This window comes from Mus pahari, chromosome 5 (assembly GCF_900095145.1).
Source record: "Mus pahari chromosome 5, PAHARI_EIJ_v1.1, whole genome shotgun sequence".
Taxonomy (NCBI): Eukaryota; Metazoa; Chordata; class Mammalia; order Rodentia; family Muridae; genus Mus; species Mus pahari.
In genome coordinates this window covers 135,453,189-135,470,549 of record NC_034594.1, presented here as the reverse complement: position 1 = coordinate 135,470,549, position 17,361 = coordinate 135,453,189, and the positions used below count along the sequence as shown (strand labels likewise).

The window sequence follows — 17,361 nt, the reverse complement described above, 5'->3', positions numbered from 1 at the left end:
CGCGGGGGGGGGGGAGGCCAGGTAGGCTCAAGAAGAAGTCTAACTTCATACCTTTGTCTCCCTCTTTGCTCCTGGGTTGGCCAGATGGATTTTCCCTCAAGATTTGGGAAGCAGGAACCGCCGTTAACTCTGACTTCAATTCCTGGAAGGCCAACGTGTCCAAATTCCACTGAGAGACTGGATTCAAAGAAAGAAAAGAAACGGCACTTGGAGAAGAAGGGGCACAAGAAGGGACTCTGTGGAGGGTGATGTTCGATATGTTCCCAAATACTTGATATCTGAAGGTGTAACGTGACTGAACCACATTAGTAGCTCACTGGAACTAGGGTGATGGCCTCACTGGGGGGAAATTGGCATAATTCAAAAGCTTACAAATAATACATTGCACAGCTCTCTGTTTAACACTGGGTTGAATATTCAGTACAAAATAAAGCACAATATGATTTACATAATTTCCACCAGGGAAGTTGATGGTTGGTAAAGTATGGCTTCAAGGGACAGAGGACAGGTAATAGCCAGTTCTTAGATGCTTGAGTTTCAACAGCTAAGTCTTCACTGCAACCTAAGGGTTTTCCCACATGTAAATATCTTGGAAGAACAGATCAATTTTTGGTTTTTAACTATATTCCTATTTTCTTTTTTTGTTTTTGTTTTTCGAGAGGGGTTTCTCTGTATAACCCTGGCTGTCCTGGAACTCACTTTGTAGACCAGTCTGGCCTCAAACTCAGAAATCTGCCTGCCTCTGCCTCCCAAGTGCTAGGATTAACAGCAGCGCTAGACATAATTATGTATACTGATGAGGTAAGGCGTTTTCATGGATAACTTCCCTGAAGATAGCTGAAGGATTGACACCGATGCCAAGGAGGGTCCATGTGTGTGCATGTGTATGCATGTGTGCGGAAAGATGATCACCAGCTACTGTTAGCCTCCTGCTGCCTCTAAAGTTTCGGAGACTGAAGTCAGGCTTTAGTACTGCTGCCTGACCTAGTGACCTGCCTAACGTCACCGCTAACATGTGCTCTGCCCTGTGTTTATCTTGTCTCTCCACAACAGTCCTGAACATAACTTCTGTTACCCTCATCAGCAAATGTGGAAAGCAAAGCTCAGAGGGGTGGGGAATCTACCAAGCTCTCACAGCTAGGAAGTGTGAGGGCTGGGAGTTGAACCACTGTCTTCTGAAGTCTTGGCACTTGTGACCTTTCTGCTTTGGGGTTAGGGGCTCAGTCAGCTGCACACAAATATCTTGGCTCTCGCATCCCGATGCTCCTTTCTACAAGTGCTCCGTAGAAGTGAGCAGTGTCGAACTCTCCCAGTAGAGGGTGCTGCAGCGAAATCATGTCTGCAGTTCTTCCTTGGCTTCCTGTCACATGTACTTGAGGACATTGGGAGGTCCCCAGCCTTGTGTGGGGTTCCTCTGAAACTTCAGCCTTGTGGTACACATTCCATAAGGAACTCAGAGTTGCTGCCAGAGACCTCTGTGTTCTGAATGTGACCATCCCATCTGCTTCAGGACTCCATGCAGTGTCATGGGGGTCCTCATCTGCATATGCAGCTGAGGCCAGGACAAACAATACCATCTGCTCTTGAATAGGCAGAGTGTCCCTTCCCTAGGGAGGTCTTGAAGTCCTTTCAAGTCTGCCAGTCCTACCCCTACCCCTGTAACCCCAGACTGCCATTTGGAAGTTACTTACATATGGAGTTGGTTATATTTGCTTTCTTGCCATCATTAATAATTTTCTCTGTGGTTAGGTATAGAGTGAAGGATTATCGGGGAGGGTCAGAAGTAAAAGTAGAATGGATAGTTAAGGATGGATGGGGGTAAGGGGTGTGGGGAGGGTCAATCTGGAAGGGGAAGGGAAGAGGGGGTTAAGGAAGAAAATGCAGGGATGAACAGCCATTTGATGAGTTGTATAGGGAACCAAACACATCAAAAGCTTCCTAAATTACACACATATACGAAGGTGATGTAAATTAAATTGCCAATTAGCAGGAGAGGCAGAACCTCAAGTGAACATCTCACATCACCAAATGAAGCTTTGTGACTGGGAATGGGTTGTTGGCGAAAGGGGTCCCATATGAATCCCCGAACAACTCAGGCTGTTGCAAAGTTTATATAGGTGGCTCTCCACAAACTGATGACAAGGCCTATTGCTAAGAGTATTACCTATACAACTTAGTGAACCAGAAGAAGGTAAGCTAGGGCCTACCTAAAGCCCTCACCCCTGCTGGCTGGTGTTCTTGGTACCAGAAGGGACTGTGCACTCTACCAAAGGAGAACCATAAACACCAAGCCAGCTACAAACCCTTTGATTTACAATGATGTCCTGCCTGCAAGATCTGCTAGCCAATGGTAGCCCAAAGCTTGTGGGAAGAACCAACTAATATTTGATTTACAACCCACTCCATGAGGTGGAACACATACCTGACTCTACTTGAGTGAACCTGAGGCTAGATAGCCCAGGGACCCAGGGGAAAACTAAACACTTCTACAAAGGAAACCCAGCAGTAAAATGACTCTTAATGGTAGTCTGCTATACTCATAGATCAGTGCCTTGCTCAGCCATCTTCAGAAGAGCTTCCTCCTGCAGCAGATGGGAACAGATACAGAGATCCACAGCCTGACCATGTGCAGAGAATAAGAGGCCTTGTAACATTCGGCCCTTAAGGGGGTGTCTCCATCAAATCCCTCCTTTCAGGGATCAGGAACCCTGCAGAAGAAGAGGCAGAAGAGGAGGCAAAGAGCCAGAGGGGATGGAGGACACCAGGAAGCAAGGCTCACTGAGTCAAGAAGCCCGACTCACATACAGAGTCACAGAGTTCACTGTATGCCTGAGGCCACATACACAGGGCCTGCACAGGGCTGCACCAGATGTCATCCCAGAGCTGAGAAGTGGGCCATGCCCCATCTCTAATGCAGAATATCCAACTGAAAACCATTTGCAACTAAATTGTTTTCTCCAAGGGAGTCTCACTGAGGAAACCAATTATTCTTAGGAACAGGCCACATGCCCAGCAGTAGACGGCCAACAGAAAGTGAGCTCAATGGTGGCTTTAGCGTTTCCTTGTCCCCTGCACATATTTTTCATATATTTTATGCCTTCCAATTGGGTGGTGTTTTGGAATTCCCGAATGTGTGTTTCTGTATCTATATCTATTTCTTATGCCTTTTCTTGGGCTCTTTTCTTTCTGCTTTTTGTTTTGTCTTTTATTCTTTTTCTTTAGATGCCTGTTTGTTCTCTAAAGAGAAACAGAAAGGAGATGAATCTGGATGAGAGGGGAGGCAGGAACAAAAAGGAGGAACGGGAGGGAAAAATCGGAATATATTGTATAAAAAAAATCTGTCAGTAAAAGTAACTATAATTCCTTCTGTTAAACTTCCCTGGATTAATGTACTGAGTGGCCTTCACCGGGCCCACAGAGTGGCTAGAGGCTGCAGGAGAGCCAGTGAGCTCTTGTACAATGACCTTGTCCTGAGGCAGAACTCAGGCTCTAGATGATGGCTCAGCATACCCACAGAGCACAGTCGCCCATCAGATCTGTCAGAGAGGCAGATGTACAGGAGCATGGGATTGTGTTCCCATCCTGGTCCCACGCCAAAGTTTGGAACAGGAGATCTGAGCTCTGGCTCTCGTCTGTCTTCCCTTGCTCTTTATAGGGAACCACACCTCACATACTCTCCTTGTGGTAAACAAGAGCCATAGTAACACAGAATGTCATGGAAAGCCTTCCAGAGACCACTTGACTCATTTCCACTTGGCAGGTGTGGTGGCTGAATTAGGAAACTCCTGGTGGCTTTGTAGTCCTCTCAGCCAGGAGCTGCTGGCAGCATTCAGATTCCCAGAGGAGAGCCATCTGGCCAAGCCTGCTGAAGCAGGGAAGCTCTGTGCAAAGGGGACCGGGCTGTGCCTGAAGTCGTAGTTTCTTTTGGTTCCACCATGCCCCAACTGTGGGACTTCAGACAAATGAATCAACCTCTCTGAACACCAGCATTCTGAGCTATACAAACATGTCAGGTTGTTTTTGAAGATTATATAGTACCATGAGCAAATAATCCCAAATAAAGAAATGTCTAAAGTGACTTTTTTGGAATGTTTAAAACCACTAACACCCAATTTTGAATATAGAAGGAAAACAAATGATTGTGGAAAATAATATCTGTATTGTATCAGATATTTGAAGCTTTCATAGCTTTTGCTTATTTTTGTCCTTAATGGTATTGAGATTCATTCCTCTATTGTGAAAATTTGTTGAGACTTTCTGCCTGCTCTGTCTTTAACCTCATACTGTAGTGGAGTGGGACCCATGGACCCGTTAAATTATTAACTAATTTGCATGCAAATTCAAATGACATAAAGATTTTTGCAAATATTTTCTATTACGGTGAAAATGATAGTATTATTTAAATGGAAAGAATAGGCGAAAGTAACGTCATGATATTTTCAGGTTGACACAATACTTCAGAGAAAGAAAGTTTAGCTATTAGCCCGGTTGTCAGTTGTTCTAGACGCTATCTCTAGATCCAGTGTGCGCTGCAGAGACAATATGTTAAGTGCAGGCCCAGGTTCTTAGTGACTGCATGACATTAGCACACAATGGTAGGACTCAACCAGAGGAAAACGTTACAATTGCACTCCATCGCTTGGGTGGCCACTCTGTCAGGAATGGTCCAGGATGCTTCCTCCTCTCACTACTGCTCAGCACGATAACCCAGAATCCTGCTGAACACCCTGGTGCTCAACCCCTTCCTGTCCGTTTTCCCCCAGTAGTTATTATGGCAACCTGACTCTTAAGGGTATCGACTTCCAGGGCCACACATCAGCCTCCTGCCCAATCTTCTCTGACTCTGAGGACTGGCCTGGCATCTTATTACTCATAGATAAAGGACTGTCAGGTCCAGGGGTAAATGTTCCCTGGAGCTGAGCTTTTGTTTCCCATGTTGTTAGCGTTCTGTCTAAGCTCTGCCTCACAGTTACCTGGCAACAGCCAGGTAGGCTTGGCCCACTAAAAAAGGGTCTGCTTGTCCCCTCCTTGGTCTCTTGTCTTCTTGCTCCCACTCTGTCCCCTAGCCCCTTCCCCCATCTCTCTACTCATGAGAGTGGCTGGTCTCTACTTCTCTACTCTCTCTCTGCCTCTACCACCCTCTTCCCCATGCCCTGAATAAACTATTCTACTCTATACTATACTGTCCTGCGGCTGGTCTAACAGGGGAAAGGGATGCCTTGCCATGGGCCTGCAGAGGCACCCCCTTCCCCATACCTCACCACACCTCCACAGAACATGTCCCCCCCCCACCTCTACTTTGTCTTTTTATAAACACATCACATGTGGCAATCAATTTGGTGGCTCCCCTCCCTTCCTAGTTTCATTCCCTGATTCACTCTCCATAGTGTCCCATTTCTTTTCCTGGCCTCTGGGCCCATGTAAACCACTTGCTCACAGGCCCTCACTGATGTCTGGGTCTAACTCCTCAGTCTCAGAGGGAACTGCTGTTGCAATTTGTCTTTAGGGTGAATAGTACTTCTGTTTACATTTGTGTAGGTGCACATTGTGTAGGTGCACATGCGATACGCATACCATGAGTATGTGTAAACTCTGCCTTTGTCTCCTGAGACCCATACCCCAGGACTTCATACCTCAGTTCCTGCCACTTGAGCTCCAGCCCCTCAGAATACTGCTGACCTCCAAGCCTGGGGCCTGGAAATGGATTTTATTCCAGGTATTTCTGCAGCTCTTTGACTTTTTCTGCCCCCACCACCCCCACTCCCACTCCCAAACAAGTACTCTCTGTGTACCCTTGGCTATCCTGGAACCTGCTCTATAGACCAGACTGGACTTAAACTCACTGAGATCCACTACCCCTGCTTTCCAAGGGCTTGGGTTAAAGGCATGCATCACCACCACCTGGCACTCTTTGACATTTTTAAGGTCTATGAACTTGAAGACAGTAGGGATCATGAATGCCATCAACTCTTGGAAAAGGGAAAATTCTGGCTCTCCAGCGCCGTTCACAGACTAGGTGGCCACGGCCCAGCAGTCTCCCTGGCCTCAGTTTTCACACAAATGAGCCCACGGTGACATACATTCAAGGTTCCTGTCCAGTTATCTGTTCTGCCCTCATGCAATCCCTGGTCTGTTAATGCTCCACTATAGAAAAAGACGCCCACATTTGAAGTTCATTATAATGGGCTGTGGACCTATGTCAAAAGGAGAATATCTGGAAAGGAGGATGGAAATAAAATTAGAGAACACACCCAATGAATTCCCAAGGCAGCCATGTCCTTTAAACGAAAAGGCAACAAGACAGTGAAATTTTAAAGCATTGTCTCTTTTTCACGTGCACACATACACTCCACATATATAACATTACATAGGTTTTTTTGTTGTTGTTGAGAGTGTAACTTCAAGTCTGAAATCGGTGTATACCTTTTAGTGATGATATTTCCCCATCTGTCCTTTCAGAGACCAGATGAAGTCTTAGGCAGCCCTCGGCCCCTTAGCCACTTAGGACCTCAACTTTCCTCTGTGGTCCAATGTGGAATTGGATTTCTTCCAGCTTAAATATAAATATTTAACTAGGGATTCATTAATGGGAGGAAGAGAACGTGCGATAGAAGACACAAGCTGGCTATAAAAGCAGAAGCTGGCACCACAGAGGAGGTAAACACCAGGAGGCTTTCAACCCCAAGAAGGTGGTAGAGCCCTTGTGATCATGCTCCTTGTACTGACAGTTTGGTTCTAGGTACTTGAGCAATGCTTAGGAGAGTCTCCCTCATAACCACACTGTCACCAGACCACCGAGAGCTGATGGAGGACGCCCACGTGTTTGGTTAGCAGGTTTCTTAGACTCCTTTGTTTAAAATGAACCTTTCCCCTCGATTTCCTTGGTCCTTGTCATTGACACTTTTAAGGAGCCCAGACTTCCCACAACTGAATGTGTGTGTTCATGAAACAAGTGACTATTTGGGAACAAAACACTCATAAAACGTGGCACAAATACTGTCTTCTAACTGTCAAAAATAATGTGCCCATCTCTCAGTGCAGCCGAATACCCATCTCCAGGCAGGAGCCGGGACAAACAGAAAAGGGCGTTTGTGAGAAGGGCTACTGCAGAGTTCTTTGGTGACCTGAAAGCAGATATTCTTTGATTCAGCAACAGAAGTCAAAATTTCCAAAGCCACACACCAAGGGACCTGAGAGAGAAATTGTTTCCTCTTTCTTTACCAAGGTAAGCGATTAAAAAATAAAGTACCACCAGGCATGGTGGTGCCTACCTTTAATCCTGGTGCTTCGGGGGGCAGATGCAGGCAGATCTTTGAGTTCAAGGCCAGTCTAGTCTATAGAGGGAGTTTCAGGACAGTCAGGGCAACACAGAGAAACACTGTCTCGGAAAACCAAATACATTAATAACAATAATAATAAAAAACCACTTTTCATTGCACAAATCATTTGGCATCGCATAAATAGGGGTCATTTTGGTAGGAATCGCAAATTCTAAGCAAAGATTGAAAAAGAATGAATTATCCAAGCCATTTTCTATTGATTATTCACCATATGTGTCTGCCACCTGGCCCCCTGTTTCTCACTCAGCTGTGTGGGCCGTGATCATTTGGTCATGACGAGGCACAAGAGCTCAGATCCACTGACCTAAACAAGGAGCCAACTTGCTAGAAGCATGCAAAAGTGTTTGCCTTGCTCTGCTTAATGAAACTAGTGCATGCTGGATTTGCCGTTTCTGAGAGAAAAAGACAAAACAGAAGAAGTCTGGGGGTCCTGTAATGGGTCACCACAAACCTTCTGGATCAGGCAGCCGCTCCACCCTGCACTCTTACCTTCCCTGGAGGCTGGCAGCATGTCCTGAGGGGGGCGCTGGGTGGAGGGACACTGGCCCCTCCGCAGCCTTTCTACCTCCTCGCTGCTGCTTTCTAGCCTCCTGGCCAAATCTTCATTCTCTTGTTCCAGCTGCCTCTTCTCTTCCTCTAAAGCTGACTTATCTCGCAGGAGATTGTTATAGGCTACCTCCAGATCCCTGGTTTGGGTCTCCAGCTGGTCCCGATCTCTCCTCAGGACACCCAGCTGGCCCTGCAGCCCCTCTTGGGCCTCCTGGGTCCCAGTAACTCGGCCCAAGGTCATCTGGTGGAAGAGACTCTCCAGGGATCTGACCCGGGCCTTGGTGGACTCTAGGTCTGCATGCTGGATGCTGCTGTCTCTCTGAAGCTCTTGGATGGCTGACATGGCCTGGTCCTCCCTTGGGCAGCTAGATTCATTGGGGCTGGCCACAGTGAAGGTGTACTGGCATCGGCCACTCCGATCGTTGGCCTTCCGGAACTGTGCTGTCCTGGCCCCCATTCCCCACACCAAGAAGGCCAGAAACAGCAGCTGGAGAGCTGGCATCTTGGGACCACAGCTGCAGCAGCGTGCACAGAAGGACAGCAGCATGGAGGCTGAGCGAGGTTTCTTCTGGAAAGCTCTCCTGCAAGGTGTCTGGATGGGTGGCCCTGCTGGCTCAAGCCTGAAGTCCAAAGATGTTTATATATCCTGGGGACCCAGCCCTGTGTGGAGGGAGGGAGAGGTGATCACATGAAGCTGGGTTGGACCAGCCATGGGGGGATAGGAGGATTACACTCACACTGCCAGCAAGAGTCTTAAAAAACCAAGTGCCGGAGGCTATTTTGAATTTTTTTTTTTTTTGAAGTCCCCCTGCATGTACCCCACATCCCAGTAGTAACCCCTAAGTTTCTGGTCTGTTTGCGTGTACATGTGCACACATGCCCACCTCGTCTGACAGGAGAAGCTGGTTGTGTGCTCATTTGAACAGGGATATAAATCTATTTTGTGTTTCACTGGACCCTGCTCTGGACCAGCATAAGGAACTGGGGATACAGACGTGCCTGGGTAGACACACCCTGAAGCAGAGATGAAGAAGAACCCAAAGGGGAGCCCAACGCCTCCAGGCTCCAGGTTCCTACAGAGGGGATGAGAACATGTCCTAGATTTAGAATAAACCTGTGAACATCCTCAGAGACGCTCCTTAACCACAGCCTCTTGTGTCAGGCACCTGTGCCAATGCTCTGGACCAGGTTTTACGATGAGTGTGAACCCCCCCTCCCCCAAACCCTACGGGTGAAACCTATGTGCCTACCTCTGAAAGATAGCTCCAAATGTATAAAACGTAAGGCATCAAAGAAACACATTATTTAGTTAGCAATATGAAAATATTTAAATGCCTGAAATGTATGCTACATAAGACATTCAACGTAAGGTTTAATTTTGAAGTACTTTTGAGTGGATACAGTATTTCATGAAACCTGTATCAACTGTAACGTAGGGATGAAAACACAGGTATTGTTATCGTAACTTTAGATTTAGGTAGATATCCACGAGGAGATGAAATAACTGAGTGAGAAGGTTGTGAAAATAGAGATTCAGTTTTTACTAATTCAAATTCATGGGCTGTAATCTAAAAATACCCCCTTTTCAAAGAGAGCCAACTACTTTGAATGCAATGTAAGGGGATTGTTACGTCTCAAAAACGAGTTCAAGAATGAGACTTCTCCTAAAAAAAAGAAATGGTCAACAACAACAACAACAGCAACACACACACACACACACACACACAAACCTTTCTCCAAATAAAAAAATTAAATAAATGAAAAAAACAAAAAAAAACAAAAAAAAAAAAAAACAAGCAGGAGTACCAAGTACCAAGTACCAAGGCTTGTCAGAAGTTCACACAAGTCAGCGTGTGAGTGGAAGCCTCATGAGAATCTTTATAAATATTTACTTACTGGTGTATGTTCATATGGGGGTATATGAGCACACATGTGCCATGCACATATGGGGTATATGAGCACACATGTGCCATGCATGTTTTGTTGTCAGAGGACAACTCTTGGGGTCCAGTTCTCTCCTCCTGGCATGGGCTCTAGGGATTGACCTCAGTCTGTAGGGCCTGCTCACTAAGCACCTTCCCCCTCTGAGCCGCCTCACTGCCCCCTCATGGCTACCTTAAAACAACATTTGCATTTGAGCAGCTTGGTTCTCAGATACTAATGATAGCATTCTCGGTATCTGTGTGATAAATATCCCTGATGTCCCCTAGCAGAGTCACCTGAAGACTCAACAAGCACCTCTTGCTCTAAATCCATTCTCCTGTGGGTGGGTGCACACGCATGTGTATAGGTGTGTGTGTGTGTGTGTGTGTGTGTGTGTGTGTGTGTGTGTGTCGGCCAGAGGCTGGTGTCAGGTGTTGTCCTCTATCATTCTCCACTTTGTTTTTTGAGACGGATTCTCTCACTGAGCCTGGGGCTCACCGATTTGGTGAGATTGGCCAACCAATAACTATCAGGTATCCTTCAATCTCTGCCTCCCCAAAGCTGGGATTACTGGCATGTCCTTGGCTTTCAATATTGGTACTGGCATATCAAACTAAAGTGGCCACTCTTGCATGGCAAGTCCTGGCACAATGGAGTCATCTCCCCTGCCTTCTAAGCTGTTATTGTTATTCAGGATTTCTAAAGTAAACCTGAGCCTGAGATGTCAGAATGACTTCTTGTTTGCTGCTGACTAAACAAGTGCTGTTCTCATTTGGTAAATCAGGATCACTGAAAATGATTTAAAAAACAAAACGGAAACAAAACAATCACACAGTCAGCAGGAATGAGGTTCAAATCTAGTTGCTTTTACTCTTAGGAAAAACTTTTTCTTCTGAAAGGACTAAGATGATTGTTGTCTTGCCAGCTGCATAGAAGAAAATAATTCTGGGAAAGGAAATGTAAGCAAGAGGGACTGCTTGGCTTCTGCAGGAAGAACACAATTCTAGGGTAGGGCTCCTGATTTCAGTCAATTTTCCTTCCACAGCACAGCTTGGGTCCCACCATTCACGCTTGCCCTGGCCTTTACAGTCAGTGGGTGTTGTCCTTTGTTGATCTCTGCCTCTTTCATTCACCATCCATCTCTCTTCATTACCCATAAGCTGCATGCTAGTCTGTAGCATTGCAGCCCTTGTCCAGCTGTGTGGGTCCTAGCCAGGGATGAAATGGACAATGATCCCTGGCATTTCCACTCACTCCAGCCCCATTTGTGAATATCTGGCACAGTCAGCCAGCCATTCTCTGCTCTCTTCCTGGTTCCTGGAAGGTGTATATGCTTAGGGGAAGAACATGGGGGTTTCTCTTGCTATTACATATGCTTTTTCAGTCACTCTGGCTCTCTATCAGCATCTCCACCTCCCTAACTCCCGCCTACCATGGCAGGTAGGGACTGATGGAGCATCCACATTCTTCTGCCTCCATCAACCAACCATCACCTCCTCACAGCCCAGTGATGTGAGCTCAGCCTCCTCGGCTCTCAGCTTCTCCTTCACACAGAACACTGGGGCTGCTGGCCCTCTAAGGTGAGCAAAACTAAAGTCAGGGAAGGAGAAAGTCTTGCTCAGGGTCACACAGCTAATGAATGGCACAGCCAAAAGGAACACCTGACTCCTGAGCTCCACATTTTCACATCAGCCAAGTCAGAGAAACTACCCACCGCTTGTCTCAAAGTCAGGAGACATGGCAGTCACTTCTCCCGTGAGCCAAAGTGCTAGGAAATGGCCTTGCTTCCTCTATGCCCAGTAAATGAAAAAAGCCTTCAGTGCCGGAAAACTTACAGCACCCTTGAGCTTTCAGCAAATGATTTCACAAAACTGCATCCTTTCATAAGATAGAACCATTTTCCTCTAAGCACAGAAAAGGGCTCTGTGGGAGAAACAGGAGCCTCCCTACTCCGCCAACAGCCATGAACATCTGGTGAGATTTAGCCTACCCTTTTCACCTTCCTGTCACTCCTGGCAGTCCAGTGGCCCTACTCCCTGCAGACTTCACCTCCCGGATTTCTGGACACAGATACTCTTTCCCATTAAGGAAATACTGGCCACTCCAAATGTTCAGTTAGACTATATTTCATCTCCATATCCCTTCTGGAGCCAGGAGCCAGGAGCCAGGTGCCAGGAGCCAGGAGCCAGGAGCCAGGAGCCAGGAGCCAGGAGCCAGGAGCCAGGAGCCAGGAGCCAGGAGCCAGGANGGAGCCAGGAGCCAGGAGCCAGGAGCCAGGAGCCAGGAGCCAGGAGCCAGGAGCCAGGAGCCAGGAGCCAGGAGCCAGGAGCCAGGGAGTCTCCAGCTCAGATGTGCCAGGAAGATGCTCATGGGGTGTGTCAAGTCAGCTGCAGTCCAGTTATTATTGAAAAAGTTTGGAGGGTGCATTCCTGGAGAAGTGGAGGCAGCAGGCCCTCCAGGGAGGTGACATTATTCAGGGGTGTCTTACATAACCACTCAGGATTGTATTTGATTCCCCTCCTTTAGCAGTGGGTTTAGACTTGTGGGCTACTGATTTTGTTCTGTGGGTCTCCTATAAGAAACAATAACACTCCCCCCGCCAAATGATACACCAATACTGATGCTTTTCTTTCTTTTCCTGTTGCTGATAAAATAGCTGGACACAAGCAACTTAAAAGGGAAAAGATCTAATTTATCTTATGCTTTAAAGATATAGTTCATCATGCCGAAGAAGTCAAGACAGGAGTTTAAAGCAAATGGGCATGTTGCATTCACAACTGAGAAGCAGGGAACAACTGATCATGGTGGTGCATGCTTCTAATCCCAGCAGTCTGGGGGCAGAGGCAGATGGATCTCTGCATTCTCAGATAGCCTGATGTATATAATGAGTTCCAGGCTAGCCAGGTCTGCCTACTGAGACACTATCTCAAATAAATCAATAAATCAATAAAACAAAGCTAAAAACAAAACAAAAGAAAAACCAGAGAACAATGGATGCTTGCTTGTGCTTAGTTTGCTTTCCTCTTTGTACGCAGCCAGGATCCCAACCTGGGGAATGGCACCACCAATGGTGGGCCTTCTCACTTCAGTCAATCTCATCAAGATAATCCCCTATAGGCATGATGATAAGCCAATTTAGGTAATCCCTCATAGGTGTGTCTTGAGGCTTGTCTCCTAGGCGATCCTAGATTCTGTACAGTTTGTAACACTATTATGACTGGTTACCCAATAAACTTTCAATGGGCTGCATGGCTGAATGGGTGGATGTCAGAAGCCATCTAGGAAAGGCTTTGGCAAGTAAAATGAGTTTCTAGAGATGGCATGACATTGTGCATGGCTGTGATGTGTGTGCTCTGAGATGTAGAGTCCTTGGAGACTCCATCTCAGGAGTGCCTCTTGCTGCTGACATCACATAGCCTAGTGATTTCCTGCCACTATCACATAGCCCAACAACTTCTGGGCAACAGCCCACACTGTCAGGTAGATTTCCTGCAGAATCAATATGAAGATGTACTTTCATGTAGTAATGCTATGTAGATGAACTGATGATTTCATAATTCCTGATAATAAGTTTATAGAACTCATAAATTGATACAAATATTCTCAAGCCCCCTGTAGAAAAAAAGTCACAAATAAAGCTCTGTCAACCTTCATGTGTCACAGGCTAATTACACTAGGAAAAAGAAAGCAGGCTTGGAACAAATTTATGATCAAGGAAAACCTTCCTTCTAGGTTAGGAATCCTGATAACTGAAGGTCATAACTGGGAATGGGCAATTTATTGTAGGTACAAGGTCAGAAAATAAATAATAGACTAGTTTATCTATACAAGACTTCAAAATAATGAGACATAGGGCAGATGATTTATCTCTTGACAAAACCGTGCTAATTTATGACATAAAAATTATTTATTTAAACTTATAATGAACTTATGGAGGGCTAAAAATAATGGTTAGGTACTAGTCTTAATGGAAAGACATGTAAACAATTCTGCTGTAACTCCTTAACTAGTGCCTTACGCTTACTATGAACTTATAGAATGTAAAAATGCTTTTAAAACCATGTGATCAATTATTCTGAGAAGGTATAAAAACTAAGAACAATAATAAACTGTGGTGGAGCCCTTTTTCTGCTTCATCCAGTGTGTGTGTGTTGTCTCTGTGCCTGACATTCATTCTTTCTTTCTTTCTTTCTTTCTTTCTTTCTTTCTTTCTTTCTTTCTTTCTTTCTTCCTTCCTTCCTTCCTTCCTTCCTTCCCTCCTTTCTTTCTTTCCTTCTTTCTCTCTCTCTCTCTCTCTCTCTCTCTCTCTCTCTCTCTCTCTCTCTCTCTCTCTCTCTCTTTCTTTCTTTCTTTCTTTCTTTTTTTTCTGTTTCTTTTCTTTTCTCTCTGAATCAAAAGAGTTAATAAACTCTGAGCCTCTCACCTGGCCAGTAAGGGATCCCGAGTCAAAGAGAAAAGAACCCAAATAACTCTTTTCCCCTGCTGTTATTAGCAGGCATTACTGGCCAGAAGCCATCAGCCTTTTGCCCCAGAATAGCAGGAAAGAGTTAAACATTGCCATACCCCTCACTGCCTTCCTTGGGAACTTAACTGTCAGAGTAGGATCCTGACTGACGAATGGATAGATGGATAGATGGATGGATGGATGGATGGATGGATGGATGGATGGATGGATGGATGGATGGATGAGTTATGCAGAAGGTGTGGTGACCTATGCCTGTAATCCTAACACTCAGGAGGCCAAGACAGAAGGACTGTAAATTGAAGGCCAGACCAGGCTACATAGTAAATTGTCGGCCAGCCTGAGCTTCATAAAAGGACCTTGTCTCAAAAACCAAGATGGCATGAGATAAAGTAAGCTGAGGAATAAAAACAGGCAGGTAGAGATAGAAAAAGGCTCCAAGGGATGAGGGCAGGGTGTCAAGTGGTGACATCTTACAGGCTGGTGGGAACACTGGATCTCCCTGGTGTTGCCTGTAGAGCTCCTGAAACTAGGGAGGAAAGTGGGAGGGCTTTACAGGGTGAGCTCCTCCTGCAAACACACACGTCTGCTTTTCTTCGTGAAGGAGCAGAAGGAGATTTTCCCTAGAAACCTGGTGAACGTAATAGTAACTCAATGGCATGAAAGTTAGGACCAGGAAGTAACTGAGTACATGGTTTTGAACTGGAGTTCCTCTAGTCATTCTGGCAAAGCTCCCTGTGATTATCACAACTTTCATCTGTCTCCTGGATGGATTAGGACATCATTTTACAAGTTCAGGTGGTGCTTGGGGTTGGGTAAAGTCTTTTTATGTAGTCCAAGTTGGCATCAGAGTTACATTCCTCTTGCCTCAGTCTTGGTGCTATTTTCAAGTTGTAACATTACATAAGACTGCTTGCCTAAAGTAAATTGCAGAGAAATCTAGAAGAGGGAGTCTGCCTTTGGACAAGACAGGCTTTGAAGGGAAGGTGTCTTTTGTGATAGAACTGTTAAAATGGTACCAGGGCATTCCTCTTGGAGACCTGACTGCAGGTCTATACTGGGCTCCGGTCTCTACATCTAGGTTGTATCTAAGATCAAGAAATCCAGGGTCCTTTGCAGAGTAAACATGTACATTGCTGGCTCCTGATGCTGTTACCCTTTGACACTCATGAGTCTACAGTAGAAAGGAAGGGAGGGATTCAAACAAGAGAGTTTTGGACAACCTCATTGTACAAGTGTTTGTTTAGTGACTGACTAGTGATGGTCAGGGAGTCAGACCTAGTCCTGGGTAGTGGAAAAGAGCAAGGTTTGCGGAAGTTGAGCTCGGCAGCTGTAGGTACATTTACACAATCCAGATGCTTGATCTTCGTCCAACAGGCAGGGCACTACAGGGCTAAATGAGTCTAGCGACCATCTTCTCAGCAGAGCCCCGAGAGCTCAGATGTCAGGCTGGTACCTCACCGAACACAAACCTCACACATGTCATCCCAATAGCACGGCTGGCAATTTAAGGTCAGTCGTTTTCTACTCTTCATCACATGAGCATCTGAGTGGAGGCTTATTATATAGCGTGCTAAATTGATATTTACTACAACTGTGGATGGGATGTCCACCAGGCACATGGACATAAGAAAAATGTCATTCAAAAAACTGAAAAAAAAATAGCACAAAGTTCAGATAAAGCATCAGGCCCCTGTGTGGAGGTCCTGAGATGTCAGTCGAGAGAGGGTGAAGTGGAGATGACGTGGCTTTTTAGTGATTTCCGGAAGCCGTAACACAAGTGCCCTTGTGCACGAGATTTTACAAAGTTATTACACTACTAAACTGATAATGAAGACTGTAATATTTATCTTGCACTTGAGGTGATAACTGATTACTGTTGGAGAGTTTGAGACTCGAGGTGTGCTTGGCTTCCTGATGCCTTTGTCCCCGCAGACAGGCTAGGCTCTGCTGATTTGGTTTGACATAATTTCTAGCTGCCTTTTAAGTCTTTTGACCTTTCCGGTTTTTGACCTTTCTTTTAAAAAGCCAGATGTCATCTAAGCATCTGTTTGTGTCTCCTGACAGGAGTGGCAGGTGCCCACGTAGCCATCTGTCCCCCTTGGTGACTAAAGCAACCCAGCCACTGTAGTGCCTGCCTTTGGATTTGCTGGTATCTTTGTCTCTGCTTGCCTGGTCCTTCTCAGCTTTCCTTCTCTTAGCAATTCTGTATGACTTACTTTAAATTAATTTGTTTAATGTGTATTTATTGTATGTGATTGGGTAAATATATATATATACCATGTACATGTCTGGTCCCTATTGGAACCAGAAGAGAGAGCTGGAGCCACAGGAACTGAAGTTACAGGAGGTTATGAGCCACCATGTGGGTGCTGAGAATCGAACCTGGGTCTTCTGTAAGAGTGGCAGGTAATCTTAAGTAATAAGTACTGCTCAGCCCTGTCTGTAGCCACCCCCCTGATGTTACAAAGTTTTACTATATAGCTTTTGAGTGCCTGGAAACTCTCTGTGTAGACCAAACTGGTCTCCAAGCTTATAGAGCTATGCCTGCCTCTGTCTCCCAAGTGCTAGAATTAAAGTTATGCACCATCACATCCAAATTGTCATGTGGATTTTAAAACAGCAATTCAGGGGCTGGAGAGAGGGCTCAGCAGTTAGGTGCATTCTAGAAGACCCAGGTATAATTCCCAGCACCCACATGAATGTTCACAAATGTCTGTAACTTCATTCCCAGGGGGATCTGATGCTGCCTCTGGTCTCCACAAGTACAGTGTGTATGTGGTGTACATATATATATGATGCAGGCAAAACATCCATGCATATAGACAAATAAGAAAAAGTGATCCACTTTGGGATCACATGAGTTGTTATTTTTTTTTATGGTTTTCTTATTTTCTCTTCAAATTGGCATAGAAGTCTATTCCTAAAGAATGGGTACTTGATTCTTAACTTGAAAATATCTTTTCTCTGTGTGTTTTCCTCTCCATTGACTCTTGGCTCTATCTATCTATCTATCTATCTATCTATCTATCTATCTATCTATCTATCTACTAAAATTAAAAATAAGAGAAAGCCTTCTTTTCTTCA

General features: G+C 45.5%; 1 protein-coding gene across 1 annotated transcript in view; it reads right to left on the bottom strand.

The window, feature by feature from the left end:
• Positions 1-8,499, bottom strand: part of Myoc (myocilin) — a 10,505-nt gene extending 2,006 nt beyond the window's left edge. Inside the window, exons 1-2 of the mRNA XM_021198976.1 lie at positions 7,830-8,499; positions 52-177 (exon numbers count right to left, since the gene is read on the bottom strand). Of these exons, the coding sequence (XP_021054635.1) occupies positions 52-177; positions 7,830-8,436 (733 nt within the window). The 5' untranslated portion in view covers positions 8,437-8,499. The remainder of the gene's footprint in view (positions 1-51; positions 178-7,829) is intronic.
• Positions 8,500-17,361: the final 8,862 nt, after the last annotated feature.